Below are 23,701 nucleotides of genomic sequence, written 5' to 3' on the forward strand. Positions count from 1 at the left end.
CTCTGACCCACTGATTGTTTAAGAGTGTTACTTAATATCCATATATTTGTAGATTTTCCAGTTCTCTGCCTGTTATTGATTTCTAGCTTCATTCCATTATGGTCAGAGGAGATGCTTTTTATAATTTCAATCTTTTAAAATTTTTGAGACTTCTTTTGTGTCCCAACATGTGGTCTCTACTGGAGAAGATCCATGTGCACTTGAGAAGAATACATGTCCTGAAGTTCCGGGGTGCAATGTTCTGTGCATGACTGTTAGGTAGACTTCATTTATCATATTTTTTAAATTCTCTGTTTCTTTATTGGTCTTCTGCCTCGATGTTTCATTTATTGATGAGAGTGATGTATAGAAGTCTACAACTTTTATTGTAAAAGTATCTATTTCTCCCTTCAATTTTGCTGGTGTTTGTCTCATGTATTTTGGGGCTTCGTGGTTAGGTGAATAAATATATGATTATTGTTTCCTTTTGGTGGATTGCCCCTTTTATTAATTTATAGTGTGCAGCTGTCTCTTATAAGAGCTTTTAACTTTAAGTCTATTTTCTCAGATATTATACCTACCTTAGTTCTTTTTTGCTTACTATTTGCATGAAATATCTTTTTCCAACCTCTCACTTTCAATCAATTTGTGCCTTTGGGCCTAAGGTGAGTCTCTTATAAACAACTTATAGTTGGATCATAGTTTTTTATTGATTCTGCCATTCTATGTCTTTTGATTGGGGAATTCAATCCATTAGCATTCAGTATTATTACTATATAGGCTGTGCTTACTTAAGCCATTTTGTCCTTTGGTTTTTGTCTCTCTTTTCTTTATTGCAACCTCCTTTTTTGCAAAGTTCATCTTTTGTGATCTCTCTGACTGATCCCTGCCCATTTATTTTTCCATATATTTCTGACATATTTTCTTTGTGGTTACCCTGAGGTTTACATTATTAACTACAAATTTGAAAAGATACTAACTTAGCTTCAACAGCATACTGGTTCTCTGCTCCCATATCCCTCTGTTTCTCATCTTTATGTTGTTTTTGTCCCACTTTACCATTTTATATTTTGCATGTTCATTACCAGGAAATATCCTTTTTCTTATTCAAGAAAGAGTTGTATATTGAGGCTACAGTACAATCGTGCTTGGCATTTACCCTTTTAGTTACCCTTACTGAGGCTCTTCAGTTCTTCACACTACTCCAAGCCACACTCATTTGTCTTTTCCTTTCAACCTGCAGAACTCCCTTTCAAAATTCTTGTAGAGCAGCTGTCTTGTTGATGAACTATTTCAGTTTCTGTTTATCTGTCAATATTTTAAACTCTCATTTTTAAAGGAGAGTTTTGCTAGATAAAGAATTTGGGGCTGGCAGTTTTTCTCTTTTAGTACCTTAAATATGGCATACCACTGCCTTTTCACATCCATGGTTTCTGATAAGAAACTGGTAGTCAGTCTTACTTAGGATCCCCGGATGTGACAAATTGTTCTTCTCTTTGTCTTTGGCATTTGAAATTCTGGTAAGTATGTGTCTCAGAGTAGGTCTATTAGGATATATTCTGTTTGGAGTTTGTTGTGGTTGATAGACATGTTTATTTATGTCTTTCATAAGAGTTGGGAAATTTGGGGCCATTATTTCCTCAAAGATTCTTTCTGTCCCTTTTCCTTTCTCTTCTCCTTCTGTGACACCCATGACACATTTGTGCACTTCATGTTGTCATTCAAATCCCTGAGAAACTGCTCCATTTTTTCTATTCTTTCCTCTTTCTGCTGTTTTTCTGAGTGTATGATTTCAATTGCTGTCTTCTAGTTCACTAATTGTTTCAAATGCCTGCTCAATTCTGCTGTTGTATGCCTCTAGTGTACTTTTTTTTTTTTAAAGATTTATTTTTATTTAATTCCCCCCCTTGCCCCAGTTGTCTGTTCTCTGTGTCCATTCGCTGCGTCTTGTTTCTTTGTCCGCTTCTGTTGTCGTCAGCGGCATGGGAAGTGTGGGCGGTGCCACTCCTGGGCAGGCTGCACTTTCTTTCATGCTGGGCGGCTCTCCTTACGGGGCACAATCCTTGCCCGTGGGGCTTCCCCACGTGGGGGACACCCCTGCATGGCACAGCACCCCTTGCGTGCATCAGCACTGCGCGTGGGCCAGCTCCACATGGGTCAAGGAGGCCCGGGGTTTGAACCGCGGACCTCCCACGTGGTAGACGTACGCCCTAACCACTGGGCCAAGTCCGTTTCCCTCTAGTGTACTTTTAATCTCTACTATTGTGCCTTTCTTCACCATAATTTGTTACATCTTTTTATATTTTCAAATTTTTCTTTTTGCTCACACCTTATCTTCTTAATATTCTTTATCTCTTTATGCATATTTCTCCATCTTCTTGAATTGATTTAGATTTGTTTGAACTTCTTTGATTAGTTGTTCTAAATCCTGTGTCTCCTGTGACGTTTTAATTTGTTCCCCTGATGAAGCCACCTCTTCCTATTTCTTAGTATGGCTTATAATTTTTTTGCTGATGTCTATGCACCTGATTATCTTGATGTGTTAACTCTGACATTCAGTTTCTCCTACTTGTCCAGGGTTTTATTGTTGATTGGCTTTGTGTTAAGGCTCTTCATCAAGCTTTATCCAACTTATTCTAGACCTTTAGAATAGCCATGTTTAACCAATCAGAATTTCTCAGTTCTTCTTCATCTGATTCTTGCCCTGGATATATGGTACAATTTTTATTAAGATTGCACTCTTCATGTAACTGTTTCACCTCCAGGAGAAAACTTCCTTCCTCTGTTCCTTCTCCAGGAATATTTAACTTTTGTTTGTTTTTGTGTGGAATTTTCTGCTCAGCTCCTAATATTTGTTCAAATTCTCTCCCTCACTCAGTGCCCTGTTTTCCTTACTCTTTTCACTTCTGGAACTCTCCTGTCTTACAGCAGTTCAGTTTACCATCACCCCCCTTTCTTTTCTCTGTGAAGATTTCTGCCCCTGGTTTCTTCCACATTAGGGTGTCCCATCTTAGAGACCAGATGGGGTCACTCCAGGAAGGTGAATCATTCCAGAAAAATTCATTCTGCATTTAGGTGGTCCAGCTGACAGTAACTGGATTGAGTCTTCCCCAACAATATTACTGCAGTCGCTCTCTCTTTCCCTATTTTTTTTTCCTCCTGGGGGCCCCTTTCTATTCAGCACTCCTCAGTGGCTTGTGTTCTGCCCTGAATCTCTCTGGACTTGGGTCCCTGTGTCTGGATATATGCACAGTTCTAACTTGCTGCTGTGAATGCCTCTATAGTTGTGACCCAAGTGAGAGGTGAGAGAGATGTGGGCTTCTGTCTGTGAGCAACTCCCAAGCTGCGCAGGCCTGAGTGAGGGAGAGGGAGTAGACCAGTAGGTCTGGGGCAGGAGTTTCCTAGTTAATAATTTTCTTTTTTTCAATTCAGCATTTGCAGAGTCCATCTCCAGTCTCTACTGCCCTCCAGAGTTCTAAACTTGTAGGATTTGTCCTTTTATTCTCTGAATCTCTAGGGCTTTTTTCAGGGGATACCTTACATTGCCATGTTAATGACATCCTTTATTCTTATTTTTATTCTTATATTTTAATAATGAGGCATCGTCTTCTACTACCTCACCTTCTTAAATCTGGATGTCACATTAAATTTTTAAAAAATATATTCTTTTTATTTTTAAAAGATACATAGATCACACAAAATATTACATTAAAAATATAGGGTACATTAACTTTTTTGGGTTACAAAACTTGTCTTTAAGTAATTATTTCTTCAATACACTAAAGACTATCAAACAGTATTTGTATAATAAAAAAACACTTTTTCATCAGCATTATGTGACTACTCCACTTACACAATACAGTATAAAACCGAAAGAGAACAGGGCCTTGCCACTATAAAAGCTAGTCACAATAAATTGTGAGATCAGGATTCATTTAAAATTTGTTAGGTGTGTTACACTTTTAAAACCTTGATTTTAAAATTGTAAGAGGCTATAACCAGATGGCTGCTATATATATTATAAAAGGTACTTATAATAGAAACTCGTGGGCATTATTAACGCTATTGAAATATGTGCCATGATAAAGCAATAACAGGTCAATTATCCCACTAACTTTGGAAAATTAAGTTACTAAAGACCATTAAGGAGCAATCCTAGGTTATTCAAGAAATAGCCTGAAGTCATGGCTGCTGCAGAGCTGGAATTTTCTGGACCTAATTTGAAACATGAAATCATTGTGAAACCTGAAATAATCACTTGTGCCCTCTGGATCTTGGTTTCTCTTCAGGAAAACGGGGCAGCCAAAGTTTCTAGGCTCTCTTTCAGCTCTAAATCTTTTATCATGTCAGTTAGATAAGACAAAGTTAAAGAGATTTACCTGAGGAAATGGACTGAATTTTTACTACTGTTCATGTTTGGCTAAATTTATAATATTTTTTCCCACCACAGAACTCAAATCTAAGTGTTTATGGACTATCCCATCCAAAGTCATTGTCAGTCATATTCACCAGTGTTTTCTGTAAGGCACGTCAAAAATCTTGCAGTGAAAATTGATAACTAAGAGCTAAAGTTATCGACACAGTTATATTATTGGGCTTTCTTAGATTTTATGGTGAGGGTTCAAAAACATTTCATGAAATTCTTTTTCACAAATAAAAGGAACTCTGCCTTCAAGAGACACTTTCTAAATAATTTATCCTAAGACACCAAGTATTGTTCTGAAGAAAATCTTTAATAAATAAATGAGCTATTTTCTACCAGTGAATATTGCTGCACACTCATGATCCACAAAGGTCTACTTTTCTAGTTGTATGGTCAGTGAGTTTATATATGTGTTTGATATCACCTCTAACTAATGGAACTTAGAGCAAAGCTATTTTGCTAAAATAATTAAAAACAAGCATCTCTAAACAATACAATGATTCTCACAGGAGACCATTTACCTGAACAAACAGAGCAATGATGGCAATTCCATGTGGTTTTCCAACAGCCTCATCAATACTGCCGAAGAGGGTGGAGTTCCAGTGGATCAGATGGAGCTGCAAGCGCAAGGACAGGTTGTTGAGATATTTAATGTACCTTTATTTATAAAAACAAAAATATATCAACTTCTCCTTAGCTAAAAATATACACTCTCATAAGATATGTGAGTGTCACAAGTTTCAGAATTATGGTCTTAATGCAGGATCTCTATGTGCATTCCTCCCGTCTTATTTCTGAACAGAAGCAATGCTTAGTGGATGCCTCCCGAGTTCAGCATCAGTCCTGAGTAGCAGCTTATCTAGGGTGCCTTGCAGATTTTGCTCTGACTTAGTTCTCTTTATTTAGATGGCATCCTCCCTGAATCTCAATGTGGCAAAACCCAAGGTTTGGGCACAAATACCAAAACTCATTTAAAGAATTAGAACCTGCACAATCAAATACTGTCTTGTGCAGTATTTCTATCAATAAATGTCCAAGGTCGGTCTCAAATTCTGCTAAATTATTTCAACTAAGTATATCCTATAAAAAAATGTTGCATTTTTAAAAATCCATGGTAAAATCATGAATGCCAATGTAAATCTCTAAAAGGAGGCCATTTCCTGTATGGAGGATAAAATTTTATCTGTGAAGAAATGACTCCCTCACACCTAGCCTCATAAAGCTTTGTAGCTTTCAGATTTATCTGGACTATGCACTTGTTCCTATGGCACTGATAAAACACTTTCCAGAAGCCAAATTTAATTCCTGGTTAAAAATCACTTGGCACTGAGCTTCTTCTTATAATAGTAGTAGGTAAACCTTTTATCTAGAATGCTACCTTCATTACTACAGCTTTTAATTGAGTTATAATTACTTACCACTTTAAACTATTGCCTCCTTTAAAGATTAGTTCTAATCTAAAGAGACATGGATAAAATTCATTTTAACATCTATACTAAACTATTAAAGAAAATCATGAGGATTGCCAAAAAATTTTGATTTTTCTTCTGCTGAATTTGTCCAGCTAACATTCAAGATTATAAAACTGTCCACTAGATGGAGCTCATGAAGCCCTCTGCCCTTGACAGAAACTGCAGCCTAAGAAAAAACCATCTACAGGATGGTTAGGCTAGGTTATCTGTGAGAAACTCACATGGACAGCATATGCCCCGGTAACTGTAACTGTCAAGGTACTATCTTTAATAAAAACAATGTTTTCAGGCTTTCAAATGATAAGGAAAGACAAACAAAAGAATTTTAATCTTTCGTTCTCTGCCTGTAAGAACAGCAAAGGAGTCATAGTGACAGATAAGAACCAACTGCCTTAAATCTCAAAGACGGTCCTGGCCCAAGGTTGAAATACATATTTTATTGGAAAATTACAAAGTTCAAATTAACATTTTTCTTATTTCTCCTAGCAACATTATGGGACTTTTTTTTTCCCTGAAACATGTAAAACAAATAAAACCAAAATGCACAGCTTCTTTTTTTTGGCCACTCCACAATTTAGCAGTATCATCACTCATGACTGCTCTTCAAAAACTGTTCACATTCTTCTGTGTTAAATAATTAAAGGAATTTATGCAAGAATATTTAATAAGGTTAATTGTAAATATGTAGAAATGGCTAGAGTTGATGGTAACACATTATAATGAGGATAACTAATACTGCTGATTTATAAATGTGATTGTGGCTGAAAAGAGTAGTCAAGGGAGGTTAATGTTAACTGAAAGTCAGTAGAAAATAATCTAGGGACTACATAATATAGTGATTCCAGTGGTAGATGAAGATTGTGGTTAATACAGTCCTTTATTATGAAGTGTTAAGAATACAGTGATACATGGGAAAATACTACAATGTAACTTATAGACTATAGTTAACAGTAATATTGTAATTTTTTATAGCAAAGACAAAGAAGGTACTATATCATTGTTAAAGGTCAAAAAAAAGAATATGGTATTTATTGAAAATGATCAAGTTTATTTTTCATTTTCTTCATTAACAAGGAAATCTTGGTCATGTCATTTAACCAATCTGTGCTCATTTATTCATTGTTTGGAACACTGGTAAAAAATAACTTGAGCTTGTTTTTAGGATTAACTAAAAGAAAAATGTGCCAGGACATGATTTTTCATAGTAATGCTTCTATAATTTGTTAAGCTGCCTTTTGTCTATTATTTTATTCTTTGAAGTTGAAATGAAGTTTAAAAAAAAATTAAGGATCCCCACTTCTTAAATGTGGTGTGGCTTCCTTCCAAGAATACAGTATGGAAAGGGGGAAGAAAGAGGAACTTTTCAGGGGAGAAATCTGACAAACACTACCTCAGCCAGAGGATCAAAGTCAACATCGTCAGCAATTAGTCAGGCTGATGGTGTGCACCCATGATAGCATGTGATGAAAATGGCACTTTACCGCTACAGTCTTCCTCCCCAACACCCATAATCCCAGTCTTACCATGAGAAAACACCAGAAAATTCTCGTACGGTGCATCCTACAAAACACTGACCAGCGCGCCTCGCTATTGTCAAGATCATCAAAAGCAAGGAAAGTCGGAGAAACCATCTCACCCAAGAGAAGCCTAGGAGATATGACACCTAAATATCATGTGGGATCCTGAATGGAGTCCAGGAACAGAAAAAGGACAATAGAGAAAAACTAAGGAGATCTGAATAAAGTAAGGATTTCAGTTAATAGGAAGGATCCAATATTGGTTCATTTGGTGTAACAACTGTATCACAGCTGTAAGATGTTAATAATAGGGGTAACTAGGTGTGGGGTATATGAGACCCCTCTGTTCTAACATCATAATTTTTCTGTAAATCTAAAAATGCTTATAAAATAGTCTTTTTAAAAAAAGGAAAATTAAAGGAAACACTCGCACTTTACCAACCTAAGTTAAAAATATAAGGGAAAGGGAGCCACTGTGGCTCAAGTAGTTAAGCGCCTGCTTCCCACATGGGAGGTCCTGGGTTCAATTCTGATGCCTCCTAAAATATATATATATATATATATATATATATATATGAAAATGGCTATGACCCCTGGCAAGATTCACACAATAATACTAACAGAAAATAGCAAAAGAACTTCTACCATCTGTTGTTGCTTTCACCTTCTGGGTCTTAAATGATCACCTGAGAATTGGCAGTTCAGAAATTCCAAGTCAATAAGTGAGCTAAGTTACAAAACCAAAACTTTGTCCTGGTACTATGAAATCCTCTTCTCTTGGAGGTGCTTTATCTCCTTTTATGACCAAACAAAACATCATTAAAGCTGCCCTGTCCACACTAGGACATTTGCGAATTCAAGTATGAGGCAAATCCCTAAACATTCTGGATTTCGGTCAGCTTATCAAGCCTAACTAACCCGGTAATAGTAACTTAACTACACAATCCAAAGATGCAACAAGCCCTGCATTTTTGCAGCCTCTAGTGTTAGCTTCCTCTGTACTCTGAGCCCTTCTCCACACCCTCCCTCCCACCCTTTCCTTCCTCCCAGCTTAATGAAGTTTTCTCAGACCTGAAATGCTTTAATTATTCATATTGACTTCTGTCCTTCCATAGCCCTTTCATTATTCTTATAATCTTAACACATTTTGCATTATTTCACCATTAGTTCTGTTACCCATAGAAAGGCCAGAGAGGCAGGAAAAGTATAGTTGCAACAGAAGAATGAAGAGAAGAATACCTTTTTGGCAGTGATGGGGGTGGAAAGGTAAGTGATGGGGGAAGAAAAGGTTAGATTGCACGGAGCTCTAAATTTCATCCTATCTCTATTTTGGTAAATGTTAAAGCAATATATTAATATTATTGCAGTAAATATATTATTACATATGTTGTCTAGAATTAATCAAAATTATCCCTCACAACCACCTCTTTCCTTTGGAGGTCCTTTTGGTAGGATGGAGGATGGATAGAGAGAGAAGACCTTGGGGGCTGGAGGATAAGCCAGGAAGATAATATAGCAATTCTAGCTTAAAAAAAACTAACAAACAAAATATATATATGATGTGATGTGATGTACAAACAGAAAATGTGGAGGTAAATGGAGGTTTAAAGCTGAACAAGATAACAACCAGCAAAGTATTAAACTCCCATCCTGGGGAGCCCTGCTACTTTCTCAAATAAAATGGCAAAAAATCTCTAGAGTACACAGGCAGTACCTAATAAAACAGACCAATATGCCAAGCTTTTGATGTTAATGTTTGTACATTAAGAACCTTATTTTTGTAAAATTGAAAATTAGTCCAAATAACAACTAATGCCTACAAGTTACCGCATGAAAACATCAATGTTATTCAAACATGGCCTCTCTCTAAGGCAAACTCAGCAAATAAACTCACAACCATCCCCCTGATATAGGACATGACTCCCAGGGATGAGCCTCCCTGGCTCCATGGGATTACTACCAAGCACTAACCAGATATTTGGAAAAGACCTTGACTAAATAGGGGAAGCATTAAACACAAAGGAGTTGTTGTGCCTCAGAGACCTGATGGTAACCAGATATTTGGAAAAGACCTTGACCAAATAGGGGAAGCATTAAACACAAAGGAGTTGTTGTGCCTCAGAGACCTGATGGTGAGTAAGGAGGGCATTTTAGAGGTTACACTTATACATGCCTCAGGAAGATCTCACGCCTCAAACAAGGGTGCTCTCAAGGGCTCTAGAAATGTCCAGACACTATAGTCAAGGCACACAGTTTCATGAAATCAGCACCTCATTAGTGGGCTTTATCCTGGAATACTTGATAATCTGTTTCCTCAATATAACAGAGTTAGATTCATTTATAATTTCCGTACTCATGATTCTTCTACTGCTTTTATCTGAGCCTATAATTAGCACTATACCCATTAAATATGTATTCCAGAGACTTAAATCTTTGGTCTGTTTATATGCTGGTTGAGCCCTCAATCTCGCAAAGCTGTGGCCAATACTTACTATCCAGTTCATCAGACCTGCCCAGGACAACTAACAAAAGGATAATGATGGACAACTGTCATTCCCAAAAACAGTATCTACAACTGCAAGCAAAACAGTTCATTCCATATGCCCCATAAGATCCATGCCCCCTCTCAACATAAAGTAGAGTATGCATCACCATTCCAAAACCCTCAAGATTGAGGAATGAACCAACATAAGGGGGGAATAAAACCATGTACCAAAGTAGACATTATTATCTAGTAACAGAACAACTTGTAACATAGATAAAAAGAGAGTCTGAGAGGAAAAATAAGTAGAACATAGGGCATTTTTAGGACATTGGAATTGTTCTGCATGATATTGCAGTGGCAGATACAAACCATTACGCATTTTGTCAAAACCTATAAAATTACACAGTGCAAAGTGTAAACCATAATGTAAACTACAGCAATGCTTCAATATTGGTTCATCAATTATAACAAATGTACCACACTAAAGTAAGTTGTTATTAATAAGGGGAAATATGAGAAAGGGAGGGGGAGGCTATCTGGGAATCCCTTATACTTCCAATGTAACTTTTCTGTAATCGAAAACTTCTCTAAAAATAAAGTTTATTATATACACATATTTACAAAAATCCTAACAAGAGCAGTAGCAATGGAAACAAAGAGGAAGGGCCCTAACAAAAAGATAGCACTCTTTCAAGACTAGCCATGGTCCCTCTGGAGGCTGGAGAATGGTGGAGGCAAAACAATCCACTGATAATCATAAAGAAAATATTAGAAATTCCATTTCTATTCATGTTCATCTAATTTCTTTCAATTTCCATTACCTATGCTTTGTAAAATAGAGACATATATGTGTGCATGTTTATAATGTATTAATAGATATACAAATATTAAAGCTATGTTCTCTAAAATTTGTTCCAAAGGGGTGATTAGAGAAGGGTTTGGAGATGAGTGGGACTGAATTAAAAAGCACACAGTAATAAAGATAAGGCTTACAAAATAATGAATTGACCCATTAGAGAAGAGAAATGCAGCAGTCTTTCCCCAAAGCAACTTATGAACAGGTTTAGCAGAAGCCAAAGTTGACTATTAGTAGACGATTCCAAAGATTAACTTCAAAGCCTAAGATTACTCATATGCTTTGAGGTGTGCCTGGTCTAGGCAGAGTGCAGAATGGCAAAGTGGGAATTCCGCACTTTGGCAACACTACGAATAAAATCTTAGGGAGGCAACATGCTCTCATAAAATGACCTCTGAACTAGGAATCAGAAGTCTTAGATTCTTCTATCAGCTCCACAATGCTTTAGCTCTGTGAATTTCACAAGTCACTAACTCCTTGGAGCATCAGTCTCCCCGCCACCTAAAGAGAGCTACAACTTAAAAATCTGAATCACCTTCCTCTGTCCTCCTCCAGTATTCTCTGTACTCCCATATTGTGATTATATTTTGCCTTTATTAGCATTAGTTATATGCAAGGAGCAGAAACAGGGTGACAAATTTTGAGAACTGAGAGCAGCTTAGCAATTTCTAGTGAAGGCTAAGTATATAAATGCTGCTTCCAATTTTACTATATTCTAATATAAAATTATAAAACATTATAAAAGATTAGATAGTATGATCACATAGGCTGCCTGGACTCAGTGGCCCTGCTTTGCAAGGTCACCTCACCCCAGGGTCCATCTGATGAAGATGACATCCAGGACAAGGGTCCTCTACACCCTTGGGGTGCCTAACACCCCCTTCAGCACTGGGTGAAAGGGAAAGCTCGTGGGTCCCCAGTGAATCTTCTGTGTCTTACTCTAGTTCTAATCCCTTCCATGTACTTTGCAAACCATTTATTGCGACTCTCACCTCTGGCACTTGCAAACACACTGTGCAGTCGGCAGTAGAGTGGATGCCTCTTGCAGGTGGAACCTAACCTTCTTCTGTGGACCAACAAGAGCCACTGCAAGACAGTGCAAATGAGACGCTTCCCCCACTGAGGCAAATCAGCAGTCCCCATTCTCCCTGCGGTGGCTCTCCCTCAAAAGGGGAAGGTTTTGGCTTCCTCCCAACTTGGGCAAATCAGAGTAGTAGAAAGTGGTTTTCTAGAACAATTAAAGCCATTATCTCTCTTCATTCTTTACCATTCTTCTCCCCAACCCCAGCACCTCTGAATCACCTAATCCTGTGTATTACATTCCCAGGGTTTCTGGAACAAATTCACACAAACTGAGGGGCTCAGAACAATGGACATTGATTCTCTTACAGTTCTGGAGGCCACAAGCCTGAAATCAAGATGTCGGCAGGGCCTTGCTCCCTCTGAAGGCTGTAGGGGAAAATCCTTCCTGGCCTCTTCCAGCCTATGGTGGTTGTGAACACTCTTTGGCTGTCTTAGACTTGGAGCAGCATCATTCAATCTCTGCCTCTGGCATTCTCCCTGTGTGTCTCCACGTCAAAGCTGCACTCCTCTTTTACGAGAGCTAGCCATTGGAAAAGAGCCCATCCAAATCTAGCTTGGGCTCATCTTAACTTGATAACAGATGCAAAGACCCTATTTCTAATTACGGGCACATTCAGAGGTACCAGGGCTTAGGACTTGAACATGTCCTTTTAGGGGACACAATGCAACCCATCACAGCTTCGATAGGACATATTTGTTACAAGGAAATAAATTATTACTCCAACACAATGCCCATCATTCCTATCTATTAAAAATTCTGACCATGTGATGATTATTAAGCTTCTATTTACAGGTTTAGAGAGAATCTTTGAGCTTTTGCTATTGAATTTCTTACAATTGATTATGATGTTCTCCATGAGTATCTATGAAACATTCATCTTAATGTACTTAACACACAGTGATAGATAAATTTGTCCAAAGTTATGAAACTGTGAAAAGCCTTATAATCATTTATTTGTCACCAAGAAAAATAAGTTTGAAGAGTTCGTGGCAGCCTACCAGAAAGCTATCCTCAAAATAAATGAGGCTTGTTATTAACTTAAGTAACCCGACAGCATGAAAGTACAAAGGAATGAATAATGAAGAATGGAAAAAGCATTAAAAATGGAAAAGGCAATTATGACTCAAATTTCTTTCTCCTACCCTGCACACGCACATAAGTTCTGTGGTGTCTGCCCTCTTCAGATGCTTAACAGATATTTCCTTTTGGACATCTCCTTGTCACTTCCAGATGAATATATGTAGAACTGACACCACCTGCCTTCCAAGGTGCCCTCTCGTTGTCTTTCAACAGGACCCCAACCGTCCCAGGCTCTAAACCTTGGAATCAGCCCGGAACCTGATCTCCTTTATCTCTGAACTGTCACCAAGTCCCTTCCTAGCTCACCAACAGACCCTAAATCATACCAAGTCCAACTAATGTCTCTTTAACACAGCTTTCACCATATTTTCTTGTTAAAAAAAATCTCTAATTGCCTTTATTTCCTAACCATATCATATTTAAATTTCTCTAACTATATCCTACCCCACCCCAACCATGCTCAAATGCTGACTCTTTACAACACCCACACACCCCCATTTTGCTTATGGATGTTGGGCCACCTTCTTGGAAAGCCTTTCCACCCTGTGACCATCCAAATTCTACCTTTCATCCTAGGACCTGCCAGGCTTTTCATAGACAGACAAATATACAGAGCTACAAACACACACATACCAAAGAGAGAAAGAGAGATAGAGGACCTGAACTGCTAGTTATGAAGGGAAAGGAAGAGGGGGGAAAAGGACAATTGTGATTTCATAGTAAATTACTGGAGAAAAGTAAGTACCAAATTAAAAGATGAATTCTGGTTCAGATAAGCCTTTAAAATTACATTACATGTTAAAAGGTTCCCATTAGTGAGAGAAGAAAACTAGAGGTGCTTGAGAAGAAGGGCTAGAGGTACAGAGTTCAGATATCCTTAGAGAGATGTCTTTATAGCAAGTATCAGTTCACCAGTGGATCAAGTCTTGAAAGAAACTGATGGAAGACCAAAGACTGAGCTTGGGAAAACAGTTAGATAAGGAAAAGGGAAATATGGAATATGCAGGAAGAAACCCAGAATATTTCAGAGAACTCTTAGGACAGAAGAGAAAAGACTTTCGTAAGAAATTGTGGTCAGTAGTGTCAAATACAAAGAAACAAAGGAAACTGCAGGCAGAAAGACTTTGGATCTATCTTTTAAGAGGATATGGATGATTATTGAGTGGGCAGATTCAATTCTATGAAAGGAGCAGAGGCAAACTGGGAAAGCATTAGGGTAAAACACACAGGATAAGGTGACACATTCTAGAAGTTGGTCTGTGACTATCAGAATATAAAAATTAAATGGCAACAGAAGGGAGTGCTAAGTGTGTTTTACGTATAAGGAAAATCAGTATGCTTGAATTTAAGCAAAATTCACCTTTCATTTTTAATATTCTTTAAATGTTATGCTTGGAAAAAACATAGGTTGCTGTAAATTTTGATAAATCAGAAGTATTCCATGTTTTTCTACCAAACAGCAGTCATTAAGAACTTTCTTTTGAGCTCAGCCACTACCTAGAATATACTCACAGAGAAGAAGGATTTATCAAGAGCAGATCTTGGTTTGTGTGTGCTTGACTTTGCTTAATTGCTTTCCTCAGTCCCAAGGAAATTTAACTACAGAGAGTTATAGCAGATCTTGACTAGATTTTGGGTTTTAAAAGCAGTATCCCACTCACATACAATCTATCACACCCAGAGTATCCATTCTCAGAGTACTCAGAAAGAGCTATGAGATTAAAAATAGAAAATGTTAACACCTCAGTCACCTTTATGATACTAACACTAACTAATGCTAATATTAAGCATTAGGATTAAAAAATAAATGTGACATGTTTGAGTAATGAGATGAGAGCACAAAATAACTGAAAAAGAATAGAGAAAGCACCATCTTTCACCGGAGCCACTCTCAATTATAGAAAGCAGTCTATTCATCTACAGATAAATTGAGATTTAGTGTAGCTTCTTTTCAGGTGCTACTGCACTTTAGGACGTCACTGTCAGCACATTATCCAGCCCTTATTCGGAGAAGGCCATTCACGATATAGATAGACATAATAGTGACAAAGTGCTATAAAGGATGGAATGGAAAATAAATTATTTGAAATTCTATCTCTAGCTGTCATCTACTGGTTATGTTTGCCTAAACTTAATTACATATCTTCTAATATAGATAAAAAGAAATAGGAAGCTATGTTAGAAGTGTTTCAGAGTAACTGCCTCCATTAATACATTAATGTCAAAAGATATTTATAGTGGTCTTAGGATTCAGATCCCTCAATTAGAAAGGAATTGGCTGTCTGTAACCTAAAAGAAAGTTTTTTTTAAAAGCAGTGATTTGCTTTTTGAATGCCGATCTCCTTTCATTTGATACTACTGCCCACTTTAGAAGTATAGCATTGTAATACTGTTAGGGTATTCCACCCCCACCCCCCAATGAAGCTTCCTTTAGGATTTCCCCCATGAAAAGTTGGAATAGGCTTGTTGGAGCAGTGGTGTGAATCAAAGAAAAGAAAAAACTGCAATATTCTGAAATATTTTGTATTTAATGTAAGATCAGAAGCAACTAACACTGATTATTTGACCATGGTTTCTTTGTTTTCCAGGAAATATTCTTATTTTCTTAAAAAAAGAAAAGAAAAATTCTCAATTATGGGTTATGGTGGCAATTGAACTGCTATAACTTAGGTTTTCTATATGTCATTCTTTGTTCTGTAAAATAAAGAAGGCAGATTAAAGAGGGATTGTTACAAGGTCTTGGTGCTATCCTAGAATGTTTGTCATTACAGACTGTGTTCAGATTGTGTTCACTCTGTACAGTGCATCAGGGAATGATACTATATTTTGGACCCACCATTCACCACAAATGGGCTGCATTTGACAAAAGAATTATGAAAAAGTGGCAGCCTTCATCAAAACATTTATTGAGCAATGAGAGCAGCTAAGGTTTTAGGGTTCACTGCTTTCAATACTAGAAATACAAAGACCTCAAATCTTTTTAGGAAAGAATCCAGGGCATGAATAAATAAAAATACAAAATACATAGTCCCATAGAAGAAAACATGAGCAAAAAAGATTAGTGAGCCATGTAACTGAAAGAGAATGCTATAGAAATTCTTATTTAATAAGCACGATCGGTATCTTTTCCATCAAACACTGTTCAAAGGGGTTTGCAAATAGCACCTTGCTCAATCCTTATGACCCCTTCATAACAGGAGATTCTGTCACTGGTGTCAACATCCCCACTATAACAAGAAGGACACGGACGTGCACAAGTTGAAATAACCTGCCCAGGGTGACACCACAAGGGACAGAACCAAGACGTGGGCCCAGAGCCTTTAGTTCCACCACTTCCGTGTGATCTCTATTCCAAAGGGGGAGGGTGGAAGAAGAAGTGTCAGGGCAGAACACACAGGACGGAGTTCACACAAAGCATGGAGGAATGACCAAAAAGTTCTCTGCAGTAGCAAAAATACCAGGAAAAAGGAATGGAATGGCCAAGGACACAGGTGTCAAGATGCACTTCTGGGAATGCATGAATGTTTCTGCTCACTGTGGGCTTCTGGAGAAATTAGCAGAATTGTCTGTGTTACCACTGAAAAAGGGAGGTCATAATACCTATCTTGCAAAGTCATTACAAGGAGGTCTTAGTTTGCCAGGCTATTTTGACAAATACCACACAATGCACTGGCTTAAACAATGAGCATTTGTTGGTTCACTGAACTGAGGCTAGAAGAAATCCATAATTAATATACCGGCAAGGTTTGCTTTCTCCCATAGTCTGTAACTTTCCGGTGCTGGTGGCTGGCAATCTGGGGACTCCTTGACTTGTGTCTCTGCCTCCCGTCACGTGGTGATGTCCTCTCCTTTTCTGGCTTCTGTGACTTCTCAGTTCCATGTATAAGGCCTCCAGTAATCTGGATTAAGACCCGTCCTGATTCAGTTGGCCACGCCTTCACTAAAACTAACATCTTCAAAAGGTCCTGCTTGTAATGGGTTCATACCCACAGGGGTGCAAACTAAGATAAAAAATGTGTGTTTGCTGGGGCACATAATTCAATCTCCCGCAAAGGGCAAGTAATACTATATGGGAAGCTCTGAAATACACAGAGGAAGTAGTGCGGGCTAGAGCTAACAATAATGGGAAGAAACAGGTTGACAGGGCTTTGTGGTAAGGAGCCCTGCCTTCATGAAATCAGAAGCTCATTCATTTGTCTTCAGCTTAGTTATGCTCTCGTTGTGCTGCCTGCACTCAGCCATGTACTTCCTTAAAGTTAAAATACATGAGGAGCAGATGTAGCTCAGCAGTTAAATGCCTGCTTCCCAGGTACAAGGTCCTGGGTTCAAACCTTGGTACCTCCAAAAATAGGTGTCAGCATGCAGTCATTAAAATAAACAAATGAAATGACTATGTAAACCCGGAAATTTGTATAATAATAAAGTTAAAATACAACTAACAACACTTCCCAGATAGAAAGCCAGATCACCTCCATTGGGTTGCAAATTCCAAAGCCCCGAGGAAAAAGGTTAATAAACGAGGAACAGAGATGGGTTGCAAAGGGGTAGGGGAGGAGAAGAACTGTGAAAAATGCAAATATTAATGCCCTGCCTAATCGTGTTTAATTCCAAAATCTAAAAATTAAAAAAATGTAAAAAGCGCCAGCTGGAGAAATCCTAAATCCAGCCCCCAAAGTCACCAGTTTGCAACTCCTCATGCACACTGTAGTAGTTTGGCAATATATGTACCCCAGAAAAAACATGTTAATTACATTTAACCCATTCCTGTGGGTGTGAACACATTGAAGTAGGACCTTTTGATGAGGTGACTTCAGTTAAGGTGTGGCCCCGCCCAATCAGGATCCGTCTTAATCCCATTACTGGAGTCTTTTACAAGTGGAAGGAAATTCAGACAGAGAAAGCCACAGAAGGAGCAGCAAGGAACTGAACATCACAGGAACCTGGAAGAGAAGGAAGAGACCAGGAGATGCCGCCTTGTGCTTTGCCATGTGGCAAACTTAGGACCAAGGCTCGCCCGTGGCCAGCCCCACAGCACCACAGTATCTGGGGAGAAAGCATCACCTCAATGACTTGATTTGGACATTTTCCTAACAACAAACCCCTGAGTGAATAAATTCCCATTGTTAACCCAACCCATTTCACGGTATTTGCTTGAGCAGTCTAGGAAACTAAAACACACACATCCTGCCACCACAATCTCTGCCACCCAGAGAGAACAAAACCTCCAGAGAACTGTCCTCACTCCCTATTACAAAATCCTAACCATCTGCTCCTTCCTCCCGTCAGGATAGGCGGGTTGTCCATCCTGTCTAGGAGCAACATCTGGATCTGTTTGCTCCATTCTTCCTCTGCCCACACAAGGGATTCTGGTCACCACTTATTCTTTCTTACAAGCCTTTGACTTGACTTCTCCCCCTCCCCATTATCTCCTTCTCACCATCATTTAATTATACTCAGATTTTTCTTATCTTAGGGGGGAAAAACACTTTTCCTTGACCTCATATACCCTCCTAGATACTTTTTCTTCACAGCAGTTTTCCAAAAATGAATCTGATCTCCCCATCAACGCCTCCTTCTTGTCCATTTTCTTCACAATCCTCTACTGTCAAGTTCATCAAAGACCTTTCTGTTAAATCACATTTCTGTCTGTGCCTTAACTGAGTACTCTGAAGCATCTGATATCCCTGCCTAGCCTTTCTTCTTGAACCACCCCCTTCCTGTGGATTCCACAGCATTGCACGCTTCCCAGCTCCCTCTTCCCTTTGCAAGACCGTCCCTCTGGGGCTGCTTTACTGCTCCATTCCCTATCACCTCTCAAATGAAGGGTCTGTCAGCTCCATCCCCACTTCTCTTCTCAGATAGCATGTTCTTTTTGGGTCAGCTTCTCCACCCCCTTATCTTCAATTCTCACCCATATCAACTGGGGTTCTCTCAGAACCAGCTGTGCATGTGTGTGTGTGTGTGTGTGTGTGTGTATGTAAACAGAGAGAGGAAGAGAGAGGGGTGGAATTAGCTAATGCAATTGTGGAGACTGGCAATTCTGATTTCATAGAGCAGGCTAGAGGTTGGAAATTTTGGTGAAACTTATGTTGATTTTGATCTTGCATTCTTGAGCCCAAATTCCTTATGCTGGAAACTCAGAATGGAGTGGGGGGTACAGTCTTGGGCAGAATTCCTTCTGATCTTTGGAACCCTCAGTTCTTGCTCTTAAGACTTCAACTGATTGGATGAGGCTCACCCACATTACTGAAGGGAATCTCACTTACCAACTGAGGGCAAAGGCTAATCTCATTTATGAAATACTGCCACAGCAACAACTAGGTCCATGTTAGATCAAACAACTGGACACCATAACCTAGACAAGTTGACACATAACACTAGCCATCACACGATCTATATGCCAATGATTCCAAAATTAAACATACTTAACCTTAGCCTCTGTCCTGAGTCTGGATCTCATTATTAAGTTGCTTACTGGAATATCTCTGGTGGATGTTTTAACATTGTAATTCCACAGCTGAAGTGCCTCCACCACCCCTCCAACTCATTTCTCTCTCTTTGCTTCCTAGCTCTGTTCATGGAACTCAAACCAGAGACACCTTCCATTACCCTCTTCCCTTACAAGCACCAAGGGCCACGTCCTGCCATTTCTACCTCCTTAAAATCTCCCAAATCTATGATCTAGTTTTTATTTATTCCCATCACCAACTCCTTAATTTACATCTCCACAATCTATCACAGAATTAGTGCTCAGGGCTCTTCAGGACCCTCCATTCCTCCAAAGATGGCTGCTAAATTCATCCTCCATCCTGCAGTTACACAAGTCCTATCATGTGGCTCCCAGGAAAAGCTCCTCAGAAGGCTCCTGCCTCCACAGGGTGCAGCGCACCTCAACACACAGGCCACCAGAACAGCAGGTCTCTCCAAGCTCTGTAACTTGTGGCAAGTTTGGTTTATTATGTAGCAACTGTTTGGGGCAACTTGGTGATAACAATTACAATAATAAAATCTTTGTAGGACTAAGAATGCATATAAAGCAATTTTAATTGGGCTTCATATTCACTACTATTTCATTTTTCTGAGAAATAACGACTCACTCTTCACATTCTAATTTTATACTCCTAATACACTGCTTAACAACCTTAAGGAACGACAGTTTTAAAAACCCAATTACCATATTCAAAATATTACAATTCACAATAAAATACATCTATTTGAAAATGTTACCAAAAACTCAGTTTTAATTCTTACTATGCCTGTAAAGATACTTGTCTGTCAACACAGCATTCTCAGAGGCCTTCACCTTTTGAATTATAATTATCTATATTAAAAATCCAAACTATTTTATTAGAAATATGAGAAGGCACATAGTAAGAAAGGAAAAAATGGTCCTCGGTCAGAGTCTCAGCCATAGTGATGTAATCTCGGGCAACGTATTTATGTCTTGACCTGATTGTTCCTCTGAAAATTAGATATAATAATATCTACCTCTAAGGGATATTTTAATTATTAAATAAGACACGGCATGTGTCTGGCACCAAGAAGTGTTAAAGCTGATCCCATAATTCTCTGGGGATTACAATAAAAGGCATATTGAATTTACTCCTTGGCTGTGTGATAATGTAAAGGACATAAAACTTTCCAACATTTTAAATTTCCCGTATCTTCAAAATATTATGGGAGGGAAGTGGACTTGGCCTAGTGGTTAGGGCGTCCGTCTACCACATGGGAGGTCCACAGTTCAAACCCCGGGCCTCCTTGACCCATGTGGAGCTGGCCCACACGCAATGCTGATGCGCACAAGGGGTGCTGTGCCATGCAGGGGTGTCCCCCCACGTGGGGAAGCCCCACGGGCAAGGAGTGTGCCCCATAAGGAGAGCCGCCCAGCATGAAAGAAAGTGCAGCCTGCCCAGCAATGGTGTCGCACACATGGAGAGCTGACACAACAAGATGACGCACCAAAAAGAAACACAGATTCCCGTGCCACTGACAACAACAGAAGCGGACAAAGAAGAACACGCAGCAAATAGACACAGAGAACAGACAACTGGGGCAGGGGGAGGAGAAAAAAATAAATAAATAAATCTTAAAAAATATATATTATGGGAAGGGTCACGTTTGACAGGTTAAATAAACATATACGCAAAGACATCTGTAGCAGAATCTCACTAAAAACATTCCCCTTGGAACAGAGGCCTGTTCGCCCCTATATAACTGGATAAAGCTGAAGGCTGCCCTAACTTTAAGGACAAAAAGACATTCTAAAAAGCCACACCTGTGCTTTCCCACAAAGTACTTCCTTAAATTTTGTAATTTACTTTAAAATCATAAGAAACGAATCCAACTCTCTTGTTGCTCAAGAGACTCACACAAAGAACCATTCTTTAACGTACTCATCGTCAACCCCTTTGCTTCCTGTGCTAAATAAAGTAGATCACACTTCCCTGAGATGTGTGTCAGGCTCTCCTGCTAATACAGGAACAGTGTTAAAAGCCAAAACACAATCAAATTCTATGGAAGGACATTCTAGAAAACTGGATTTTAACCTACCATTGACCTAAAAGATGCTGACACCAAGGATTTTCTCAATGTTGTGTCAAGATATCACTTTTTTTGTTGACATGGTACTTGTACAAAAACAGCCCGCATTAAAAAAAAAAAAAAAAAGGTCAACTAGGAAAAGGATAAGACATTAATGGATTAATGGGTGTGTTCCAGAAAATTCCCAACAATTCAGAGAAGAAATTTTACCTACACTTATAATGCAATACACTTCAATTTCATACAGCTCATACATCTAAAGACATTTTGCACATAACCTAGAATGAATAACCATCAATGGCAAAGCACTTTAACTTTTCAAAGGGCAGATACGGGAGTACCAGTTAGGAAATGAAGACTTCACTCATGTCAGGTCTTCCTTCCACTGAGCCTGTCTCTCCAGGACTAGCGAGTCTGTCCTTTACACCATTTCTCATTTCCCTGATCATCATGGTCAAGTTGTCTTGGTAATACAGAGGCTGTACTTATCATCTTGGCCATGCAAGTAACTCTCAAAAAACCTACATAAATTAATAGAAAAAAAATGTTTTTTAAGTTTTTATTAATGGATAGTATAGCAGTTTGATACTGTTTACGAATTCCAAAAGTAGATACTGGATTATGTTTGTAAACTGGTCTGTCCCTCCAGGCATATGAGATTATACTGGATTCGGAGGTTTCACTTGAACTTGATTAAAAAATGATTAGGGCTTTGATTGGGCCACATCAGTAGGAGGCTGCATCCCCGCCCCCTTGGTGGGCAGGGACTCACAGAGAAAAGACATGGCAAAGGACAGAGTTGAGAGTTTTTGAGTTGGAACCCCGGAAAGTGAACACAGAAAAACAGAGACAGTTCCATTAGCCATGGCAAAGGCCCCGAAAAGAGAGGAACCCAGGAAGCCTGAACCCTGGCTGACGTCGGCAGCCATCTTGCTCCAACACATGGAAATAGACTTTGATGAGGGAAGTAACTTACACTTTATGGCCTGGTAACTGTAAGCTCCTCCCCCAAATAAATACCCTTTATAAAAACCAGCCGATTTCTGATATTTTGCATCAGCACCGCTTTGGCTGACAGCATATTTGCTTTGGACAGAGGAAACCGATCAAGGAGCAAAGCTATCTTCATACGTGCCTCTGTTCTCAAGGACATGGGCCCCTTTGTTAAGTAAGGAAGGACTGTCCCTGCTTCACAATAACCTAATTCAGAAGATAATTTTATCATTTAAAAGTATCAGAGAGGTATACAATTATCTTATCTTTCCTTTTACATAGGACAGCATCAGATAAATGAATTTGCAGTTAAGCCTTTAACAGGAATAAAGCTTCATAAAAACACTGTTTCTATGGGAACTTCATAGTGACCACTTATGGCATATTTTCAATAACACATTGTGATGGTGATAAAAGTGGCAACAAGCTGTACTGTACAAAGGCAGCTACTCAATTTTTAAAGGCAAGACTAGGGAGAAAGAATATTTGAAAAATGCATTAAAATAAAAATACATATATAATCATTATAGGAACTACTTATTGAGTGCTCACTGTAACTAGCGACCCAGGTGACTTTCAAAATAATTCCAGAATATATATATATATATATATATAATAAAATAACACTTTTTCAGAATGGAATCTAATTGGTTTAACTAGATGTTCCTTCTTTTGGCAGAAACTGCTGATTGCTATCACCCAACATCACTCCCTCTTCCTCCACGTTAACACGATGCCAACTGCACTTATACATCAAAAGATCAAGTGCTCCTGGGAAGGCGAGACCCTTCCTCAGCCACACAGGGTGAATCTTGACTAGGCTCAGACAACTACAGCCTTGCCATTTGCTGTGAAATGACTTAAGAACCTGCATGTACAGAAACTCTGGCCAATGTCACCCAAGGAGCAGAAATTTTGGCCAATGACACCTAAAGGGAATTCTGTGGTAGGGCAGGGTTAAGGAATCCATCTAGAAAAATGTTTCCCAGCTCTTAAAAAAGACTCAAAAAACTGTTAAGATGTGGATTGGTACAACCGCTTTGGTGAGCTGTTCGGCAGTATACACTATAGCTGATCTATGCCTACCCTGTTTGCCAGGCTCTACTTCCAGGGATATGCACACCAAAAGGCAGAATGTTCACAGAAACTCCATTCTAACAGAGCTGACCTGAAAGCCACCCAAATGACCGAGCAGTAGCTAAATATACTGTGGAAAACTAACATCATGGAATTGTAAAGCGGGAAAAGGATTTGAATAGAAAGATACGTGA

The 23,701-nt window shown here is 38.9% G+C and overlaps 1 protein-coding gene across 3 annotated transcripts in view; it reads right to left on the reverse strand.

Moving 5' to 3' along the window:
* The window catches only part of CA8 (carbonic anhydrase 8), a 133,656-nt gene that overhangs the window by 64,537 nt on the left and 45,418 nt on the right, over positions 1–23,701 (reverse strand). For all 3 annotated transcript variants that reach the window (XM_004484330.4, XM_071207825.1, XM_004484331.5), the window contains exon 4: positions 4,924–5,019. In XM_004484330.4, coding sequence (XP_004484387.1) covers positions 4,924–5,019 — 96 coding nt within the window. The remainder of the gene's footprint in view (positions 1–4,923; positions 5,020–23,701) is intronic.

The sequence above is a fragment of the Dasypus novemcinctus genome, chromosome 14 (genome assembly GCF_030445035.2).
Source record: "Dasypus novemcinctus isolate mDasNov1 chromosome 14, mDasNov1.1.hap2, whole genome shotgun sequence".
In the NCBI taxonomy this organism is placed as follows: Eukaryota; Metazoa; Chordata; class Mammalia; order Cingulata; family Dasypodidae; genus Dasypus; species Dasypus novemcinctus.